This window comes from Oncorhynchus mykiss, chromosome 19 (assembly GCF_013265735.2).
Source record: "Oncorhynchus mykiss isolate Arlee chromosome 19, USDA_OmykA_1.1, whole genome shotgun sequence".
Lineage (NCBI taxonomy): Eukaryota > Metazoa > Chordata > Actinopteri > Salmoniformes > Salmonidae > Oncorhynchus > Oncorhynchus mykiss.
Genome location: NC_048583.1, coordinates 45,401,379 through 45,422,653, shown reverse-complemented (window position 1 = coordinate 45,422,653; position 21,275 = coordinate 45,401,379). Strand labels below are relative to the sequence as shown.

Sequence of the window (21,275 nt, the reverse complement as noted above, 5' to 3'; positions counted from 1 at the left end):
GCCATAATGAAGCTCACCTCCAGGGATTTAGTCCATTAAGGCCCAGATAAAGGCCCTCTCTGTGTTTGCCTACCTTGGTTATCCCACACAGTGACCACAGGAAGGAAATGGACAGTCATAATGGATGCAGATAGAGATAATGGACCACGTCTATGCTATAGTTGTTGCCTGTGCTGCTGACATGCTGTCATTTTCAGTCAAGTCCTATGTTTCAATTAGACACTACCTCTGATCACAAAAAAAGGAATTTCAGACTCATAGTGAGAATGAGAATATGTATGACTTCATAAGCGTAGGAGGGAGAGTGATGTAATTTAACAAAAAAAACATGAATTTATGTGTAATATGTGTAGGAACATCGGTGTGTTAAGGTGCAAACATGCAGAATTGTTAGAGCGATTTTAGAGTGCTTAAAACGTAACATTGCCCCTCAATAATGCTGATTTATCCACTGGTGTTGAGTGGAATTATATTTTGAAGGGTGAAAACAGTATTGGAAAAGTTGGCAGTACCATTGTGTAGCAAAACTGCCTTGGGGCTGTGGGGGCTGCCATTCCCGTTGCCCTACTTCTGCTGCCATTGACTATTCAATCTCTTCCTCTCGTCTCTTATAGAGTTTTCAATGTGAAGCGTGTAGCTTTTAGAACAATGCTGTTTTGATGTTTATTATACACTGACTAGCTTTATCCTTCTACAAAATGACAAGTCAGCCATATACAATAGATAGACATCCAAAGCCTTGTCTTGAAAATGTTACGTTTTATTGACATACAACACTGTTAACAGAACAAAATATATGTACATAAATAGGCAACCAAAAATATACAGTCTTACACAAAAACTTTCCACGTGGGTAATATACAATACATTTAATTACTGGTGCATTGTTTGTATTGAGGGGAATCAAAATGTTAAAACGGTCCAAAAACAAAGTAATATAAAACACTAATCAAAACCCACTGTTCTCTTTACAGACCAACATTGACCCACGTGTGCAGAGAGAAGGTCCCATTAACATGTAACTGCACAGACAGACATCCAGAATACAAGGTCATGGCGAGGGAGCTTTACATTGTCTTGATTCTTGATTTGACCTCTCATCATTTCTTTAGGGGTCCTGACATTTTGCGTAGGCCCTTAATCCGATAAAGCAGCCCATTAATAAAGTCCTGAGAGGGAGGAAGAAAAAACTAGATAACGCCACCTGTTTAAGCAGTTGACTGTAAAACTCTTTCTGAGTCTGTGTAGGAGCAGTGAACCATTGAATTGCAACTATTTATTTGTAGAGAACAAACACTTAGCAGACTTTTGTTTCGTTTTCGAGTACATGACCAAGGCTATAACGATTGCTTGTTGTGTCTCACCTCTTTAGGCTTGCCACATTCCTGCAGTAACTCCTGTAAATTGTCAGAAACAAACAAGGCCTCAGTAACTGATGTGGACATTGCTCTTTCACATCAAATATTGTGCAAGCACACTAACTGGGGTCAAGTGCTTGTAAAGCAATTACATTACTTTGTTGAATATTCCTGGGTTCATGTGTAAAGTATAAACAAGGGCATGGCTGAAGTGTAAGTATTGGCTCATACTGTGACCCACAAAATGGCCTCTTGACTGGAAAATGTCTACAGTATGTTTTCCCTGTCTATGTTTTTCTTTTAATGAGATTGTTTTATACGGCTCAAGATTGTCAGATTGGATGTCTCTGTGTTCTGGAGTAAATGATGGGCAGGGCTAACTGACAACACTGTGTTGGTGCCTGAGCTCCTCCCAGGGGCAACCTGTCTGTAGTGTACTAACCTGCAGTCTGGATCTCTGCTCCACGTCTGACAGCTCCAGCAGCTCATCTATGTCAATCTCTAACTCTGGCATCTCCTCCTCCTGGACGGACGGACGGACAGGCAGACAGGCAGACAGACAGACAGACAGACGGGCAGACGGGCAGATGGGCGGACGGGCGGAAGGAGGGAGGGAAGGAGGGAGAAAGTGACAGAAAAAAGTGGTCAGAGACAATGGACCTCTTTGGAGCCCCATACACACATCCATACCACCACAGACAGACACTGGAACATTGTTTTTTTTACCAGCCATGCAGACATAGATGACTGGCGCTCTCTGCCAACCCACAGTGTTTACAAACCAGTTTAACATATTTAATTCTTAACGGTACCAAAGAGAATGAGTCTCCAAGTACCACGTTTAAAAGCCATGCATGATGTACCACTACAACAATAATTTACGTGTAACCTAAAATGACGTCAAATTGTAATTTTTCCACATTAAAAGGTTGTCAATGTATTCTAAGTAGATCTACAAGACTATAGTCAACAAGACTACAACTTAGTTGTTATTATACTGGCATTACATAGTGGTATAAAAATAATAATTATTATATTACTAACAATGATGAGATTGATGATAGAAGCATTCAGGCAAGAACGAGAGACCAGGGGCGAAGGATAGGCAACCACCATCTAATTTCATGGATGATTTACCCAGCTGGCATTTTGCTAACCCAGTAAAGTAAGAATCACTCCGGTTTAAATGTTTATGAGATAAGATTGCAAGAGTTTCAGCTTCCTTATACTGGGCTCATTCCTTTATATGGCAAATGTCCTGCGCAGATTAGTCTCTAGGCCTAATGTGCCTTCAGAAAGTACTCATACTCCTTGACTTATTCCACATTTTGTTGTGTTACAGCCTGAATTCAAAATGGATTAAATATATTTTTTCTCTCACCCATCTACACACAATACCCCATAATGAAAAAGTGAAAACATGTTTTTAGAATTTTTTGCAAATGTATTAAAAAAGAAAAACAGAAATACCTTATTCACACCCCAGAGTCAATACTTTGTAGAAGCACCTTTGGCAGTGATTATAGCTGTGAGTCTTTCTGGGTAAGTCTTTAAGAGCTTTCCACACCTGGATTGTGCAAAATTTGGCAATTACTATTTTCAAAATAATTCAAGCTCTGTCAAATTGGTTGTTGATCAGGTCTTGTCATAGACTTTCAAGTAGATTTAAGTTGAAACTGTAACTTGGCCACTCGGGAACATTCTTGGTAAACAAGTTCAATAAAGGTAAAAAAAACAAAACAAAAAAACAACTCCAGTGTAGATTTGGCCTTGTGTTTTAGGTTATTGTCCTGCTGAAAGGTGAAGTGTCTGGTGGAAGGCAGACTGAACCAGGTTTTCCTCTAGGATTTTGCCTGTGCTTAGCTCCTTTCTGTTTCTTTTTTATCCTGAAAAACTCCCCAGTTTTTACTGGTAACAAGCATACTTATAACATGATGCAGCCACCACTATGCTTGAAAATATGGAGAGTGGTACTCAGTAAGGTATTGGATTTGCCCCAAACATAACACATTATATTCAGGACAAAAAGTTAATTGCTTTGCCCCATTCTTTGCAGCATTGCTTTAGTGCCTTGCTGCAAATAAGATAAATGTTTTTGGAATATTTTTTATTCTGTACAGGCTTCCTTCGTTTAGTATTGTGGAGTAACTACAATGTTGTTGATCCATCCTCAGCTTTCTCGTATCACAGCCATTAAACTCTGTAACTGTGTTTCGCAAATTACTACTTGCTAGCTTCATTTACAAACACAAAGTTGGAATCTAGCTAGCTAGCAAGTGATTTTGGGCACTGATGAACAGGGTTGGGGATCCCAGCTAGCAATGAGGAATTGGCCCAGAAGCAGCCCTCTTCCGGGGGACTGGAACTGATTGAAATCGGCCGGGAATCGGGTGTCGGACTCGGCCTGGAAAGAAAAATGAATGACTGCCCAGAATCGGCCCAAGTACATTGGGTCCTTTCAGTCTACTTGAATTCAGCCGACTTTGCCGGCATCTACCAGAATCCCCCCAGAAGAGGCCCGATGCAAGTTTAAATAAATGTATACAAAATTACCCGATTTAGTAATTTTAAATATTACTATTATACATTTATACATAAATATTATACCCATTCACCACAAAAAAAAATGTATGTCAGAGGAAACACCGTACACCTGGTGACCGTGTCAGTGTGCATGTGTCTGGCCCGCCACAGGAGTCGCTACCCAGCTAGCACAGTGGATTCCGGCTGAGAGTCGGGCCACTCGGCTGAGAGTCAGACTCGGCCGACGTCATGTCGCCCGAGTCTGGGCCACCTTCAGCAGTATTACTTATGGCTAGAATGCAGGGATTGAGCTCGGGACGATTCCGGTGTGAGTTATCTGGCCCAAATGAATTACTTGGGGCTCGGGCCGATTCCAGTGAGAGTTATCTGGCTCAAATGTATATATTACTGTACTTGGGGATCGGACCGATTCCGGTGAGAGTTATCTGGCCCAAATATATATATTACTGTACTTGGGGCTCAGGCCGATTCCAGTGAGAGTTATCTGGCCTGAATATATTAGTTGGCGCTCGGGGCGATTGGGGCTACTCTCTGGCAGATGATTACACGGGCTGCTTTATATAATTAACATTGCATTATTTATTAATTTTTTCTGTGATAAAAAAATTAATTCACATTTAAATTATTTAAGAGTCCTGTGTAGTATTTTAGAATTTTCATTCTTTGCGCAAGGCAATTAATAAGCATGAAAAACTTTGTGGATGGAACTTTCCGAGTGTCGCAGCGGTCTAAGACACTGCATCACATTGCAAACTGTCATCAAGGCAAAGGGTGGCTACTTTGAAGAATCTAAAATATGAAATATATTTTGATTTGTTTTACACGTTTTTGATTACAATGTGATTCCATATGTGTTATTTCATAGTTTTGATGTCTTCACTATTCTACAATGTAGAAAATAGTAAAAAATAAAGAAAAACCCTGGAATGAGTAGGTGTATTCAAACTTTTGACTGGTACTGTATATATACATTGATTCTTTAGAATATAACTTATAAATGCCTCATGAGCTTAGTTCAACTGTCACACTCCATGAGAACCCAAAATATAAGCTTGTTTTTTCCCAATGTTTGTAAACATTGTAAATGTAAACAAACACGGTAAAGCCTCATACCATGTTTAAAACAATACTTTTGATATCATGGATGGGCAGTTCTTGCATCCATAGTTCTGTCTATTAATATGAGCGTGGTTACATTTATCGAGTATCATCCCTCAGCTTTTTACCAAAACGGAGGCGGGGTGTCCGTTTTGTTATTGTTTCATTTGTGGATTTGTCCTTTAAACAGCTGCAAATTTTCAAGATATCAAAGTGTCACCAACAAAAAGGTAAACAATAGGCCTATAGCAAATGCAGCATATGGCATTCCCTTTTCACATGTAAATAGCACTTCTCAGTAATGCTCAAAGCAAGCCATTCCATGAGCCCAGTCAGTCCTCCATGATGACAAAATCATAATCAGCAAGAGTAGGCCTGGTAAATAAGTCCTTAGTTTTGGGGTTATGCTCAGGTAAAACAATTTGGATGATCTATACTTCTACATTTCCAAGTCCTATTCTTGAAGATCAAGGGCCATAACATTTATTGGAATGACTGGAATTCTGATAGACTTTGGTTTTTAATATAAAAATATAATTTTATCGTATTATTAAATGTAGTACCCAACCCATAAAGAAAATTTAACATCCATATTTTGCCAGCTACAGTATGTAATCTTTAACATTGATTTATCCTGCAATAGATGTCGTTCAATTGGTAACATACATTTTTGTCTTCTTCTAATGCCTCTTCAGGGGAAAGTAATCTAAAAGTAACTTAATGTAATCAGATAACGTTACTGAGTTTGGGTAATCCAAAATTATGTTACTGATTACAATTTTGGACAGGTATCTCGTAACTGATTACATTTAGAAAGTAAACTAACCAACCCTGCTGATAATTTAATTTTAATTTAACCTTTTATTTAACTAGGCAAGTCAGTTAAGAACAAATTCTTATTTACAATGACGGCCTGGGAACAGTGGGTTAACTGCCTTGATCAGGGGCAGAACGACAGATTTTTTATCTTGTCAGCTCAGGGATTCAATCTAGCAACCTTTCGGTTACTGGCCCAACGCTCTAACCACTAGGCTACCTGCCGCCCCTGATAAACAGTGAGCACCTTGTGCTTTATTTAAGATAGTTTGACTGCTTGCAATTTTATGAAGTTGTAGACATGTTTTTCGAAATCACTCCTGAGTGCACAGCCAGACTTTCCCGACTCGAGAGGATGCAGTGCACTGATTAGTTTTTCATGGATATTTTTTTACTTGAGAAATACTGCACAAACACCTTAGCTAGATGTAAGATTGCACGACTATGATCTCCTCTGCAAAAACATCTACATTAATTACAGATTTCTTGATTTTTCTTAGATTGATGTAACTTGACGCTTATCTGGAAATATAATTATCTTATTAACTCAGTAGGCTGTGTTAACAGATTCCAAAGTAATTCAGTAATCTCCTAGCAATGCAAATTACATACCCAATATATACGGTACATGAGTGTCTGCCAACTTTGAGAAACATTGCAAATCCACTCCCAGACCAAAATAACTAAAACAAATACTAATGTAACGGTAATCCATCTATATTCTGGCTGATATCTCCCCTTTGAAGACCATTTACTGAGAGGAAATGATGATGGCTCACTTCAGGCCACAGATGGCTGAGCAAGAACATTTCTGGAGTCAGCAGGTATAGTGTGGGGGCCCTTTATAATTTTCCAGTTGGGGGTTTTAAAGGCAGGTCTGTTGAGGTTGGCAGGTTTCTGGATGAGGAGAGAGCTCATCAATGAGGCTATTGCTGAGTGGTGGAAGAGACGAGGGTCCCCTGTGTGTCCCTCTAATTGATAAATGCTGCCAGGTCTGACTGTTTGTGATTCTGCTGCAGACTGGCATTATTCAACGAAAGCAGGGCCGTGCTGTGCTGGACCAGCAAACCACTGATGCAGTGATCCTCCCTCTGTCTGACTGCCTTGAGACTGCAGGGAGATGAACAGTACAACAGAATATCAATGAGTGCAACAACGTCAGAGGGAAGGAAAAATTATGAATTTGTTATTGTCAGGAGAATGCCTTTGCAACCCTTCTAGTAGTTCTTTAATGTTTTATATTGTGTGTGGTTGATGCTTTTCGTTTGAGTAATTTTTTATAGTCAAAGAAATGTTTTATCTGGAGCTGGGACTGAAAATGTCTCGACAGCGCTTTTGAATTTAGTAAAGCTAGTCTGACAATAAAATTAATGTTGGCAGCTACGTTGTTCATGAAAAAATGTGTGGAATTGAGGATTCATTACCATATAAAGTAAACATTGACATCAGGAATCACATCATAGTCCAGTAGTACTCATTCAAGCTACATTTTCCACTTTGCTTGTATCACAGAAACACTATGACCACATCACAAACCAATGTTCGAATCGTTATTGGACAGAACTAGGTTACCTAAACCAATCAGCGTTATTAGTTGATAATACTCTGAGATCTAAAGGAAACCTTTCCCAGGAACCAATCAAAATGCTGCCAACCAATCAAAATATACCAAAACAGAAGGGTCACAAGTCATATGCATATTGATAATCTGAGGTCATCTGCGTTGTGCAGAGGCTGTAACGAGTTAAAGAGGCATCAAGCATTTAGTACGGTATACATTAAAATTCAAGCCTTATTGACTTACATTTGTAAATTAATAATGACCCAACTGCACTCTGAATTATATTTATAAAGAGTAAAGGACAATATGTTCATTTGAAGTGTGTTTCAGTATCTTTTTCCCTACTCTTGAATGAGTGTTTTGTCACACCTATAAGAATAGCAACTATTTTCCTAAAAAGTGTGAAGTCGGGGGCACTGTTGGAAGCCAAGGATGTAGAACACGTTTCCCTATCGTTCCTGAGTTAGTGACCAAATGTATATATTTAACCTTGCAAAATTGTATATATTTCTGTTTGGTCAGGCGTCTGAAGAGACCTCTAAACAATTCAGATCAAGTCTGAGAAATGTAAGTTTGTAATGTCATCTACCTGGCCAAAAACGGAGTATGCAAGAGCAGGCCGCAGCAAGCACGCACCCTCTCCTGATTCACCCCAGCCACCGGATGCTACGGCTAATGTCAGCCCCACGGGAACACTGACTGGGGAGCTGCTACAATCCGTGATGGGCAGCCTCAGAATTGACTCTCTCTACCAATCTCAGGTCAGAGATATCAATGGTCAAAGACGAGCGTAAAAAATCTATAAAGAGTAAACAGAATAAGCTTGACGCCTACGGAGCTGCCTTATTGGAGCTGGAGTGCGGTGCTACAGACCACAGCACTTGCATTAGCGAGCTAGAGGCTAACGTTGGCTAATTAAAAACTAGGGTGGCATACCTTGACAATAGATGCGAAGATATGGAAAGTAGAATGCGGAGGAACAACATTCGTCTTCTGGGAATACCGGAGGGAGTGGAGGGCCCAAGACCGACGGAGCTGCTCGGCCTGCTTCAGGAGCTGCTCGGCCTGGAGGAGAAGCCGATGCTAGACCGGGCCCACCGCACCCTGCGTAGCTGACCCCGGGATGGAGAACCCCCATGACCATTTGTCATCAGGGTGCACTTCTTTCACGTCTGCAATGACATACTGAGTAGATCGGGAGAAGCATATCCTCTCCTCTACAAGGGTAAAAGAGGCTTGATATTTGCAGACTACACCACGACTGTGGCTAAGAAGCGGGCTAGCTTCGGAGCTGTGAAGCGCCAGCTGCGATTCTGCCCGGGCATGAAATTCGGCCTCATCTACCCTGCAGTTCTGACTGACTTTACCGGACGGATCCACGCACAGATTCGAGGACCCGGCTCTAGCGGCCGATTTCATCAACAAGAACGTGAAAGCGGCTGTTGTATCGCATGGTGTGGTACAAATGGTTGGTTAGCTGGTCTTGTTAGCAGGATAGTTAACAGGCCAGCTGGCAGACTGGTTGGCTAGCGAAGCCAACTTTGCTGGGTTCATTGACACTTGAATGTCGTTCTTTGTTTTTCAAATTTAAGCTATTAGGGTCAACTACGATCTTTAGTTTACATTGTCCTTTACACGTCCTCTCTCTCATAAGACATAACTCAGCCTAGTGTAGCCCATCCAGCTGGAGGGAATGGTTTTAATTTTCTTACTTGGAATTGTAGGGGCATCAATAACCCAGTTAAACGTAGTAAGGTGCTACACCACCTTCATTAACTGAAAGCTCACATCATCTTTCCCCAAGAAACTAATCTGAAGGCATCACAACAGTCATGTCTTAGGTGCAGATGGGTGGGTCAGATGTTCCATTACTCATTTCAGAATAAGGCAAGAGGGGTGGCTATTTTACTTCACAGATTGGTACCTTTTACAAGTTCTAATGTGATTGCAAATCCACATGGTAGATACATAATTGTCAGTGGTAGGCTGCTCAATACGAATGTACTTCTTGTTAATATTTATGCTCCTTGTTGGGACAATGGTGATTTCTTCAAATCGTTTTTTTCTACACTCCCGATATGCCCTCCCATATGTTGATCTTAGGTGGTGACTTCAACTGTTGGTTAGACCCACATTTTGATCGATCCTCCACTAAACCTATTACCTTGTCAACATCAGCTAGAGTTGTCCAAACCGTCATGTCTACATTTGAAGTTTCAGACCCTCGGAGAATGTTTAATCCATTTGGAAAAGCATACTCTTTTATCTCATCGGTTCACCACACTTTTACGTGCATAGACGACTTCCTTGTAGATGACAGACTTCTCCATTCCATGTCTTCATGTTCATATAATCCAATGTATCTGACCACGCCCCTGTTACTATGGAAGTGGTCTTTCAAACTGTTGACAACCTTGGCGGCTAAATACTCAACTGCTCAGTAATGAACACTGTCAATTTTGTTTTGGGTCAAGTACAAATAGAACCCAAAACATCTCTGTGTCTACTCTCTTGGAAACTTTGAAAGCTTACTGTATATCAGAGGTGAAATGATTTCCTACACCGCACATGAGAACAAACACGCTGCATTGCCCAATTAGATGACATTTAAGTCGTTTCACCATCTCCAGATATTTATAAAGAGCGTTTAACTTTGCAAGCAGAATTTGACACATTTTTAATAGACCAGGTTACTGAACTGCTTGTCAAGTCTAGGAGCACTACGAGCAAGGAGATAAAGCCAGTAAATTATTATGCTTTTCAAATCTTCAAAAAGATCGACGGCCTAATTCTTCCTTTTATGTGGGACACAAAGCTTTTACGAAAACAGCTTTTGCAGAGGCCCAAACCAGATGGCGGTCTAGCGCTACCGGGTTTTAGATTCTATGATTGGTTCTATTATTATTATTATCTATTAACCTTAGGATCATTCAGTACTGGTTGCAGAGCAGAGAGATACTCCCACCCCCAATTTGGCTAGAGATGGAGGCCGCCTCATTTATACCGGCATCATTGTCTTCCCTCACTCCTCCGTTACAGGCCCTTACTCCTCCTTCACCGAAAATACATGCCTCAAAACAACATTGAAGATCAGGAATCAATTTAGGCGCCACTTTGGGTTTCAGACAACCTCTTATTTCGCTCCGGTAGCCACAAACCCAGCTTTTCCCACTTCTATGGTTGATGGTGCTTTCACAACATGGTCTAGTCTCTGTATTAAAATATTTAGGGATCTTTATATTAACAATACATTTAGTACGTTTGAACAATTATCAGCTAAATGTGGTCTCCCCAGACATCATTTCTTTAGGTTCTTACAAGTCCGGAGTTAGGTCCAAAGCAAAGATCCCCGATTCCCCACACTTCCTGGTGAAACACAGTTTGACACATTTCTTATCCCACTTCCTACACTGAAAGGCACCTTGTCAATAATCTACAGTCAAATTTGCTCACAACAAACCACCTCATTAAACAATATTAAATCCTCATGGGAGGAGGAACTGGGTGAGGAAATATCAGATTAACTATGGGAAGGGGCACTCAAAAAGGTACATACCTCTTCTATTTGTGGCACGGCACGGTCTTATTCAATGCAAACTCATTCATAGGGCTCACTGTACCAAAGCAAGATTATCCAAAATTTACAAGGATGTGAACCCTAATTGTGTACAACGTAACCAGTCTCCTGCTAATCATGTACACATGTTTTGGTGTTGCCCATCTCTTGTTGGTTTCTGGAAAGACATCTTTAACACACTTTCAGAATTAAGCGGCACACAGAACGAACCAGACCCTTTAATTGCATTTTTTGTGGTTTCCTTACCCACATTACAACTGACCAAAATAACGAGACGATTAATTTTACTTAGATGGAAATCCTCCGTATTCTCATGCGGTTTGGATTAAATCCGTTTTGAATTGCATGAAGCTGGAAAAAATTAAACACACCCTCAATGGGTCTATAGACAAATTCTATGCAATGTGGGCTCCCTTTTTTTCATATGTTAAATGACTACATTTCCCTGCAGTTAATGAGTGATGCATATTTATATTTATAAATCGGTGATGTATGTGTATATACGGTATCTCGGATGTTAAGGAGGACTGTATTATCTGTGCTAGTTCACCTGTAACAACTGTATGAAAATAAATATTTTTTTTGTCTTAGTTTTTTGTGTTGTTATATTTCTGTCTCACTCTTTGTTTTGCCCTATTGTTGTCTTTGATTTGTTGTTTTATATTACTACCAAATAACTTACAAGTTGTCACGCCCTGACCTTAGTTATCTTTGTTTTCTTTATTATTTGGTTAGATCAGGGTGTGACAAGGGTGGTTTGTTTAGTTTTTGTATTGTCTAGGTGTTTTGAATGTCTAGGGGTTTTTGTATGTCTAGGGTTTTTCTAGTCTAGGGGGTTATATGTCTATGGTTGCCTAGATTGGTTCTCTATCAGAGGCAGCTGTTTATCGCTGTCTCTGATTGGGAACCATATTTAGGTAGCCATATTCCTTGGTTATTTTGTGGGTTGTTCTATGTTTAGTTGCCTGTTCTGCACTAGCCATATTGCTTCACGGTTCGGTTTGTTCAGTGTTCTCTCTTTTATGTTATGTTCGCTTATCACGCTGCGCCTTGGTCTCCTCTTTATGACGACCATGACAGAACAACCCACCAAAAAAGGACCAAGCAGCGTGCTAAAAAGGAGTGGACATATTGGACCCGGGAGAAAGCAGAGTGGAGGACATCCTGGACCTGGGAGGAGGTAATGGCAGGGGACAAGACCCTGCCATGGAAGCAGGTGGAGAGGAACGGTGTCAATATGAGGGTACACGGCTGGCATGGAAGCCCGAGAGGCAGCCCCAAGATTTTGGGGAGGCACACGTGGAGATTGCATGAGTCAGGTCGGTGACCTGAGCCAACTCCTCGTGCTTACTGTGGGGAGTGCGTTACTTGTCAGGCACCGTGTTATGCATTTACAGGGCGAAAATAAACATCCAGCCAGGACGGATTGTGTCACCTCTACACTCCAGACCTCCAGTATGCCTTCACAGTTCAGTACGTCCTGTTCCTCCTTTCCGCACTCGCCCTGAGGTGCGTGTCCTCAGCCCGGTACCACCAGTTCCGGCACCAGGCCTACAGTGCGCCTCGGCAGTCCAGAGCGTCCGGCGACGGGTCCCCAGTCCAGAGCGTCCGGCGACGGGTCCCCAGTCCAGAGCGTCCGGCGACGGGTCCCCAGTCCAGAGCGTCCGGCGACGGGTCCCCAGTCCAGAGCGTCCGGCGACGGGTCCCCAGTCCAGAGCGTCCGGCGACGGGTCCCCAGTCCAGAGCGTCCGGCGACGGGTCCCCAGTCCAGAGCGTCCGGCGACCATCCATGCAGGGAGGGTCCCCAGCCCGGGGCCTACGGCGAGGATCTGCAGTCCAGAGCCTCCGGCGATGATCCACGGGTCAGTGCTACAAGAGCGGACTCAGTGTAAAGAAGGGGGGCGGAGACCAGAACCAAAGCCGCCACCAAGGTTTGATGCTCACCCAGACCCTCCCATATGGGTTCAGGTTTGGGGCTGGGAATCCGCACCTTTTGGGGGGGGGGTGTGCCTTTTTTTGTATATCTAGGGGTTTGTCTATGATTGCCTAGATTGATTGAGAACCAGAGGCAGCTGTTTATCGTTGTCTCTGATTGGGAACCATATTTAGGTAGCCATATTCCTTGGTTATTTTGTGGGTTGTTCTATGTTTAGTTGCCTGTTCTGCACTAGTCATATTGCTTCACGGTTCATTTTGTTTAGATCTGTTCAGTGTTCTCTCTTTTATTAAAGAGTTATGTTCGCTTACCACGCTGCGTCTTGGTCTCCTTATGACGGCCGTGACACAAGTGCAATTTTGTTGAAAATCCAATAAACTAAGTTAAAAAATATATATTTTAAAGGTGTGAAGTCAGCGATATGGTTTAGTGCCACTGCCACTCAGACCCAACCAGCTGGCTACTTGTATACATTAGATGTCTCTAACTCAGCTATTGACATAGGGTGTCGCAACTTTTGCCGAAGTCGGTCCCTCCTTGTTCAGGCGGTGTTCGGCGGTCGACGTCTCCGACCTTCTAGCCATCACTGATCCATTTTTATTTTCCATTGGTCTTGTCTTTCACACCTGGTTCCAATCCCATCAATTACATGTGTATTTAACCCTGTATCCCCTCATGTCCTTGTCTGAGATTGTTTGTGTTGGTGCACAACGGGTATTGTGCCCACTTTTATGATTTTGTAAATTTTGGAGTTTTGTGAAGCATTTATTAAACAACTCCGTTTATACCAAGTTCGATTCTCCTGCGACTGACTTCCCTGCCATCAACACGCACCCGTAACACAGGGGGCTGACAGTAAATGCTTCTTCACGGAAGAGTCAGAGTACCCAACCACAGCTAAACTTACCTTCCCCTGAGTTCATGTGAAATTAATGCCATTTACCAAGGCTCATGAACCAACAATGTCTCCCCCGGCCACAGCAATGGGCAGTGTCTACCAAACAACTAATCCACCTCAGACTGGAGTTTGTCAAGACACCACTGAAATCTGACATGAAAACAATGGCTCCTTAAATCCTCAGAGTTAGGACATACTTAGGGCCATGATGTTTTTTTCTGACTGATGACCTGCCCAGGAAACCTTGCTGGCCCTAGTCATAATGTTTTATCCATACAGGGCTGTGCTACAGTTGAAATACAAAGACTATCTACCAGACAACTACAATAACAAAGGAGTACTGTCGAGGTACTGTTACTGATACTGTCTTATCTCATCAATCATGCAGGGATCCCATCCCTCTGTCATGAAGGGCCTTCTCTCTCCGGGATTCCCCAAGACGAATTAGTACAGTCTGGAACTCAAGTTAAACCTAATAACATTAGTCTTGTACTGATTATATGTTCAAAGCATCTGCTGTACTGATACCTATTTTTTTATTTTACCTTTATTTAACTAGGCAAGTCAGTTAAGAACAAATTCTTATTTTCAATGACGGCCTAGGAACAGTGGGTTAACTGCCTTCCTCATGAAGCTGGTTGAGAGAATGCCAAGAGTGTGCAAAGCTGTCATCAAGGCAAAGGTTGGCTACTTTGAAGACTCAAATAATATATATATATATATATATATATATATATTTAGGAATAAGGGCAATGCAAACCTTACAAAATGCCAACTGCTATTACAGTGGTTTTATTAAAATCACCCAGGCTTAGCTCACATGCATGTGCTCTCTACTGGCCAGATCTGGTGGAGACACTGGGAGGAGACGCTGGGTGTCTGCCACCAGAATGGCAGTGGAGGCTGGAATAATGGACGGCTCATAATAATGGCTGGAACGGAACAAATGGAATGGCATCAAACACACGGAAACCACGTGTTTGATCTATTTGATACCATTCCACCTATTCCACTCCAGCCATTACCATGAGCCAGTCCTCCCCAATTAAGGTGCCACCAACCGCCTGTGCAGACTGGGTGTAATAACTGCCTCTCCCTCCCATATCAGTGTTTTTTTATTTATTTTATTTCACCTTTATTTAACCAGGTAGGCCAGTAATTTGCTAATAAATTAATTAAAAATCCTACAATGTGATTTTTTTGGATTTTTTTTCTCATTTTGTCTGTCATAGCTAAAGTGTACCTATGATAAATTACAGGCCTCTCTCATCTTTTTAAGTGGGAGAACTTGCACAATTGGTGGCTGACTAAATACTTTTTTGCCCCACTGTAGCTATTTCAGGAACTAAAACTTTCATGAGGACACCACTCACATGTGATGCTCTCTCATGCCCTGAAGTATCAGTAAGCCATATGCAGAGTATTTTTTGGCAGTGGAGGAGAATGTTTTGCTTGGAGGCACTCAGACCATCTGTGGTCACTCATTGCCCCAGCCTAAATTTCTCCTCCATCAGGACAGTAAAATGCGAAACATCACCCTCCTCCACCCCCACCTACCCCAATCCAGCTTCAAACAGAGGCTGTTACAGTGGTGTAAAGTACTTAAGTAAAAATATTTAAAAGTACAACTTAAGTCGTTTGTTTGGGGTATCTTGTCACGAGTCCGACCGAGGGTGGCTTCCCTTCCCGGTCGGGTGGCGCTCGGCGGTCGTCGTCACCGGCCTGTTAGCTGCCACTGATTGTCTTTCCTCCCCCTCCTTGTATGTTTATTGGTAGCACCTGTTTGTGATAATTAGTGGGGCTTTATTAGACAGCCGGCCCACCTGTTTGTTGTGCGGGATTGATTATTGTAACCTTCGGCTCTGTAGTAGAGGAACATATTTGTTCATTCCCCGTGTTTGGGGCCGTTATTATTGTGAGCACCCTGTGGTGCGTTGGTGCATTAAAGAGCACAGCATTGCACTCTCTGTCTCCTGCGTCTGACTCCACACCCACGACACCCGGAGCGTTACATATCTGTACTTTACTATTTATATTGACAACTTTTACTTTCACTCCATTACATTCCTAAAGAAAATATGTACTTTTTACTCCCATGCATTTTCCATGACACCCAAAAGTACTTTTGAATGCTCAGGCAGGACAGCAATATGGTCAAATTCACGCACCTATCAATATAACACATTGTCATCCCTACTGCCTCTGATTGGGCGGACTCACTAAACACAAATACTGCATTTCTAAATTATTTCTGAGTGTTGGAGTGTGCCACTGTCTGTTCCTAAAAATATATACATTTGTCCTGTCTGGCTGGCTTAAAGGTCCAATGCAGCTATTTTTCTTATCTCAATATCAAATCATTTCTGGACAACAATTAGGTACCTTCCTGTGATTGTTTTAAATTAAAATGCTCCAAAATAAACAAAAATAGCTTCTTAGCAAAGAGTAATTTCTTAAGCCAGAATTTAGCTAGGATGGTCTGAGAGTGGTCTGAGTGGGGAGGGGATAACTGAAAACTACCTGTCATTGGCAGAGAGGTTTAAAACAAATGAACTAATTTACCACCTGGTGAAGTCCCACCAAAATAGGTTGACATTTCAGGTGGTCTTTTCAAACAGCTCTTACACAAAAAGGGCATTATCATAATTTTCACAATTTCACAGTATTATTCCAACCTCATGGTGTAAATATTTCTAAAACACATGAATATCACGTTTTGAATGCACTGGGCCTTTAATATCTGGAATTTAATGTATGACAATTGATAACTTTTTTTTTTATAACTTTTTTCTACCACTGTACTTAAGCACATTTAAAACCAGATACTTCCAAACTTTTACTCAAGTTGTATTTTACTTGACTAATTTTCTATTAAAGGTATCTTTACTTTTACTCAAGTATGACGATTTAGTACTTTTTCCAACACTGCTGTGTTGTCATATGATCTCCATCATTAGGTGAACGCCCATGCTCCTGAAGACATCCCTCTTCATTTGGGAGCCAGACTTCTGTTGCCATGGCATTCCCAGCAAATTGTTGCAGCCTCTGAATAGCAGTGCAGTTATGACACGGGGGTCCTACGATCTCCACACAAGGGTCCCAGTCATAATCTAAATAAATTATGTCTCCGTTTGTGGTGTGCAGTCCTGGCCTTAAGTAGATTTATATAGGCAGCCTCCCTGTCGAGATCTAGGCTGTAAACCTCAAGTTCTTAGATGTGTTCTGATAGCAAACTGTCCAGAGGCAACAGAGATTTGCCTCCCTGTCTGAACCCATGTCACAGGGGGGTTGATGCTCATCTTCTGAGGACAGAGGCTGCTGCCACAATAGTACTGTCTGTGTAGTGTTCATTAATAAGGAAAAGGGTGATTGTATCAGCCAATCACTATATTTATGTTACATAATATTTAATTATCTCTTGAATGCTGTATGTATGTCCATTCAGCGATCAGGAAAGGGTATACAATCATTTAATATGATGTATCATCATCCTAATATGATGGTAATATAATGCGTATCTTATCACTAGTTTGTTACACAACCCCCAAGAAAACGACCAATCAGAGCTCTATATTCTGTGCTTAACACCAAAGCAGTGTAGGAAAATAATTTGCTGACAGTAAATGAAGCCTGGATCAATGCACACACAGCCACACCTCTGTTCAGACACTCCACTCTCCCTCTCTTTTTGCTTCACATGTTGTGTAACCCTCCTCAGGCACCTGTGCTGCTCCGTACCTCCCATGCGTTCTACCCACACAGCCCGTGGGACCTAGCTAACTGTGCCTGTAGCAGCCTTGCACGACCTACCTCACAGTCAAAGAGCAGGTGCAGCTGATCGTCGATCCACTCCTCGATATCCAGCCTCCTCTGCAGGTCCTTACGGTTGTATTTGACGGTCAGCTTGCCCAGTTTGCGATGTGGAGGCTCCTCTGTTTTGTCTGCAGACTGGAACATCACCCTGGACTGGGTGCCTGGCTCCGACGCCATGCCTGCCATGGCCTCGGGAAAACAGCTGAGGAAACACAGAGCCGTCTCTCTCGTTCTATCTCTCCCTCTGTCTCTGGTGCTCTCACTCCCACCCTCTCTCTTCGCTGTCTTTCTTGTGTGCTCACTCTTTTTCTTCTTCTCTTGCTCTAGCTCTCCTACCTATCTATCTTACTTGCTTGCTCTGTCTATCTCTGTCTGCTCATCTCTCTCTCTCTAGTTCTCTCCTTCCCTCTCTCTCCCTCCCTCACACACTCCCTCCCACCCTTCCTTGCAAGCTCGCTGCCTGTGGAGGATGGTAATGAAATACTCCTCTGTGTGTGTGTGTCTCAGTAGGTGTGTATCTGGGTGTGTTTGCTATCCTTCTCTTTCAAGTGGGAGAGCATAGGTCAATTACAGAGTGATAAAGACTAAGGGTTGAGGGTGGAACCAAAGCTAGGAGTATGGCAGCTGTTATCAATAATTATATTTTCATAATTTTGTATTCCAGAAATTAATTATTGACCCAAATTCTAACAAATTATTTTTGGTTTCAAATTTCCCCATGTGTCCTAATCAAGAAGTGACTGCATTACTCTGTGGTTTATCATCTCTACATTACAGCATATGTTCAAACTATGGGCCCCTGTTTATCCACACTTATCACAATATCTGGGTCTCCCTGACAGGTGATCCAGACTTCATCAGTGTTCATTAGCTCCCCTCAATGTAATTTATAACAGCTATTATCAAGTGTACGTTTAATCAGCCTTGAAGCCAGTTTGGCATCCTCAGTTACACCTCCATCAATGATGGATGAAAAAAATAGAGGGCCGGTAAATGCTATTAATGATCACTCAGAGGGTAAAACCCCAAACCCAGTGATAAGGCTCTGAACTAACCCATTTCATTTGACAAGGTCAAATATCACCAGCAACTAAATGAGTCAAGATCAAAACTAAGTAGTTGTCCTTTCTGTGCCAAACTAGTACAGTTGAGACTAGAGGGCTAACAAGGGTACACCGTAGAGTTTCCACAGATCCTATTACAGTATTAACAATGAGACGTTGCTTTTATTTTTGGCAGTGTATCAATCAGCCGTAGCGTTATGTGTTCACTTGCTGATGCACAGTCTGTTACAAACACTGAATTATTGAGCTCCTCTGGCAGCTCACCTATCCAGGCAAACATATTCATTCATCACATCCACTGCAACCTGGTTCTGCATTGCCAGGCTGGCTGAAAGGGGACTGGGGCTAGGGACCAATGGATCAGAGGACCAAGGCTGGCCGTCTCTTCAATTTAGACACACCTCAAATACGTGCTGAATCTCACACACACTTGGCTGTTGATTGGTTATCTTTACACTGCAACTAGTGTGTAAGCCAGTGTGAGCTAGTGAAGGAGTTTTTAAGTCAAATCAAATTTTGTTAGTCACATGCACCGAATACAACAGGTGTAGACCTTACAGTGAAATGCTTACTTACGAGCCCCTAACCAACAGTGCAGTTTCAAAAAATATATAGATAAGAATATGAGATAAAAGTAACAATTAATTAAAGAGCAGCATAAAAAATAACAATATATACAGGGGGGTACCGGTACAGAGTCAATGTGTGGGGGCACCGGTTAGTTGAGGTAGTATGTACACCTGCTGCTCTTGTGTTTTTACTGGTTTACTAGACGTGTGGATATTATGGTGAGTCACTCATAACACTTTGCCAATAACAAACATAATGTGTACGTACGCGTGTTCGTTTGTCTTAAAAGGTTATTGACTTTCACATTACTTGTTTCAGGCAGCAGCAATGACTCAGTACAGGAGTCACTATGCAGCATCAGCTTCATGTAAAGAGGAATAAGACAGTAGGGGCCCATGAGTCATTGACATTCAGACAACAATATTTCAGAACACACACAAGAAACTGATCATTCAGATGATCTGGATAATCTTCTGTCTGACACTGCCATCTTGTGGATATAAACAGGTAGCATTTGGTAAAAGAGAACATTTTGACTGAGATGTAATGTTATCATAGCAAAGTTTGTAATACAGTCAAAGTATTCTTACTAGCTTATTATAAATATAAGTATACTTCCGTTCACATCTTGGGTTTTACATTTTATTTTGTTAGTTAAGGGAAAAAAAGTTTTTTAATTGTTTGTAAATTTACATTTGTGAATACAAAATTTGGCCAAAAGAATAATGAAATTAATGACATGAAATTGTTTATATTGTAGGTAAAGAATCCAACCATTACCTCATCTCTCCATAATAGGGTCAAATCTTCATAAATATGATCAATTGTAAATCAACTGATGTCTTGCCACAGATTCTTTACCCCTTCACACATTCAACCTCCCGCTGCATACCCCCTCTAGCACCAGGGTCAGAACCAGGGTCAGCACACTCTCAAATGTTGTTTTTTGCTATCATTGTAAGTCTGCCACACACACACTACATTTATTAAACATAAGAATGAGTTTTGTCACAACCCGGCTTGTGGGAAGTATTATTACACCTTATACATACTTATTACACCAGGTCACAAATAATAATATAATAATAATCAATAATTTTGCTCTTTCTTGAGCCATCTTATATATAAAACCTTACTTGTTCATCAAAATAAAAATAATACAATGATGGAAAGACCTGTGTAACGATATTCGTCTTCCTCTGACGAGCAGTAGTCAAGATCGGACCAATGCACAGCGTGGTATGTGTCCATGTTAACAATTGGCTCATTCATCCCCCTCCTCTCCCCTGTAACTATTCCCCAGGTCGTTGCTGCAAATGAGAATGTGTTGTCAGTCTACTTACCTGGTAAAACAATAGATAAATAAATAAAATAATATTTAATAAATAAACTGAACACTGAAAATACAAAAAAACAAAGTGAAAGACAGAAACGAAAACGAAACAGTTCTGTATGGTGCAGACACACAACAGAAAATAATCACCCACAAAACACAGGTGGGAAAAGGCTACCTAAGTATGATTCTCAATCAGAGACAAAAATTGACAGCTGCCTCTGATTGAGAACCATACCAGGCCAAACACAGAAATACAACAAAGAAAAAAGAACATAGACTACCCACCCCAGTCGAAGTGTACCTATGATGAAAATGACAGGCCTCTCTCATCTTTTTAAGTGGGAGAACTTGCACGATTGGTGGCTGACTAAATACTTTTTTGCCCCACTGTATGTGGGAGGCAATGTGGGAGGCAACATCCAATATTTTTTCCAACATATATTATCAAAAAATGATTCCAATAAGGCATGACATAAGATATAGATAGATACAACATCATGTTGAAACAGGTCACATGTAGTTCTGTTGTTGTATGGACCAAAATAAATACATATCGTTCCTACTGATAAGTCAACAGGGGTAATCAAAGGTAAATTCTGAGGGTCAGGTCTCGACATGTTCCTGAATAATAAAGCAACACCTGAGGGAATGGTATCTAAAATGACTGCAAAATCTTTAGGTGTTACAGGGCTCTTGTAAAGTGA

General features: G+C 41.5%; 1 protein-coding gene across 1 annotated transcript; it reads right to left on the bottom strand.

Moving 5' to 3' along the window:
- Positions 1 to 739: 739 nt before the first annotated feature.
- On the bottom strand, positions 740 to 18,018 carry zgc:162989 (uncharacterized protein LOC100037351 homolog). The gene is made up of 4 exons (XM_021574478.2): positions 17,599 to 18,018; positions 1,801 to 1,881; positions 1,365 to 1,397; positions 740 to 1,169 (listed from the first exon to the last, which is right to left on the bottom strand). Exons 1-4 carry the CDS (start codon positions 17,785 to 17,787, stop codon positions 1,101 to 1,103), a joined length of 372 nt encoding a protein of 123 aa, XP_021430153.2. The 5' UTR covers positions 17,788 to 18,018; the 3' UTR covers positions 740 to 1,100.
- Between the last annotated feature and the right edge of the window lie 3,257 nt (positions 18,019 to 21,275).

Excerpts from the sequence above, each read along its gene's own strand:
- zgc:162989 (XM_021574478.2), bottom strand. The coding sequence starts at position 17,787 with ATGGCAGGCATGGCGTCGGAGCCAGGCACCCAGTCCAGGGTGATGTTC. Across the intron at positions 1,882-17,598 it reads ACCTGCTCTTTGACTGTGAG|GAGGAGGAGATGCCAGAGTT; the intron begins GTAGGTCGTGCA and ends CCGTCCGTCCAG. Across the intron at positions 1,170-1,364 it reads AATGTGGCAAGCCTAAAGAG|GACTTTATTAATGGGCTGCT; the intron begins GTGAGACACAAC and ends CCTCCCTCTCAG.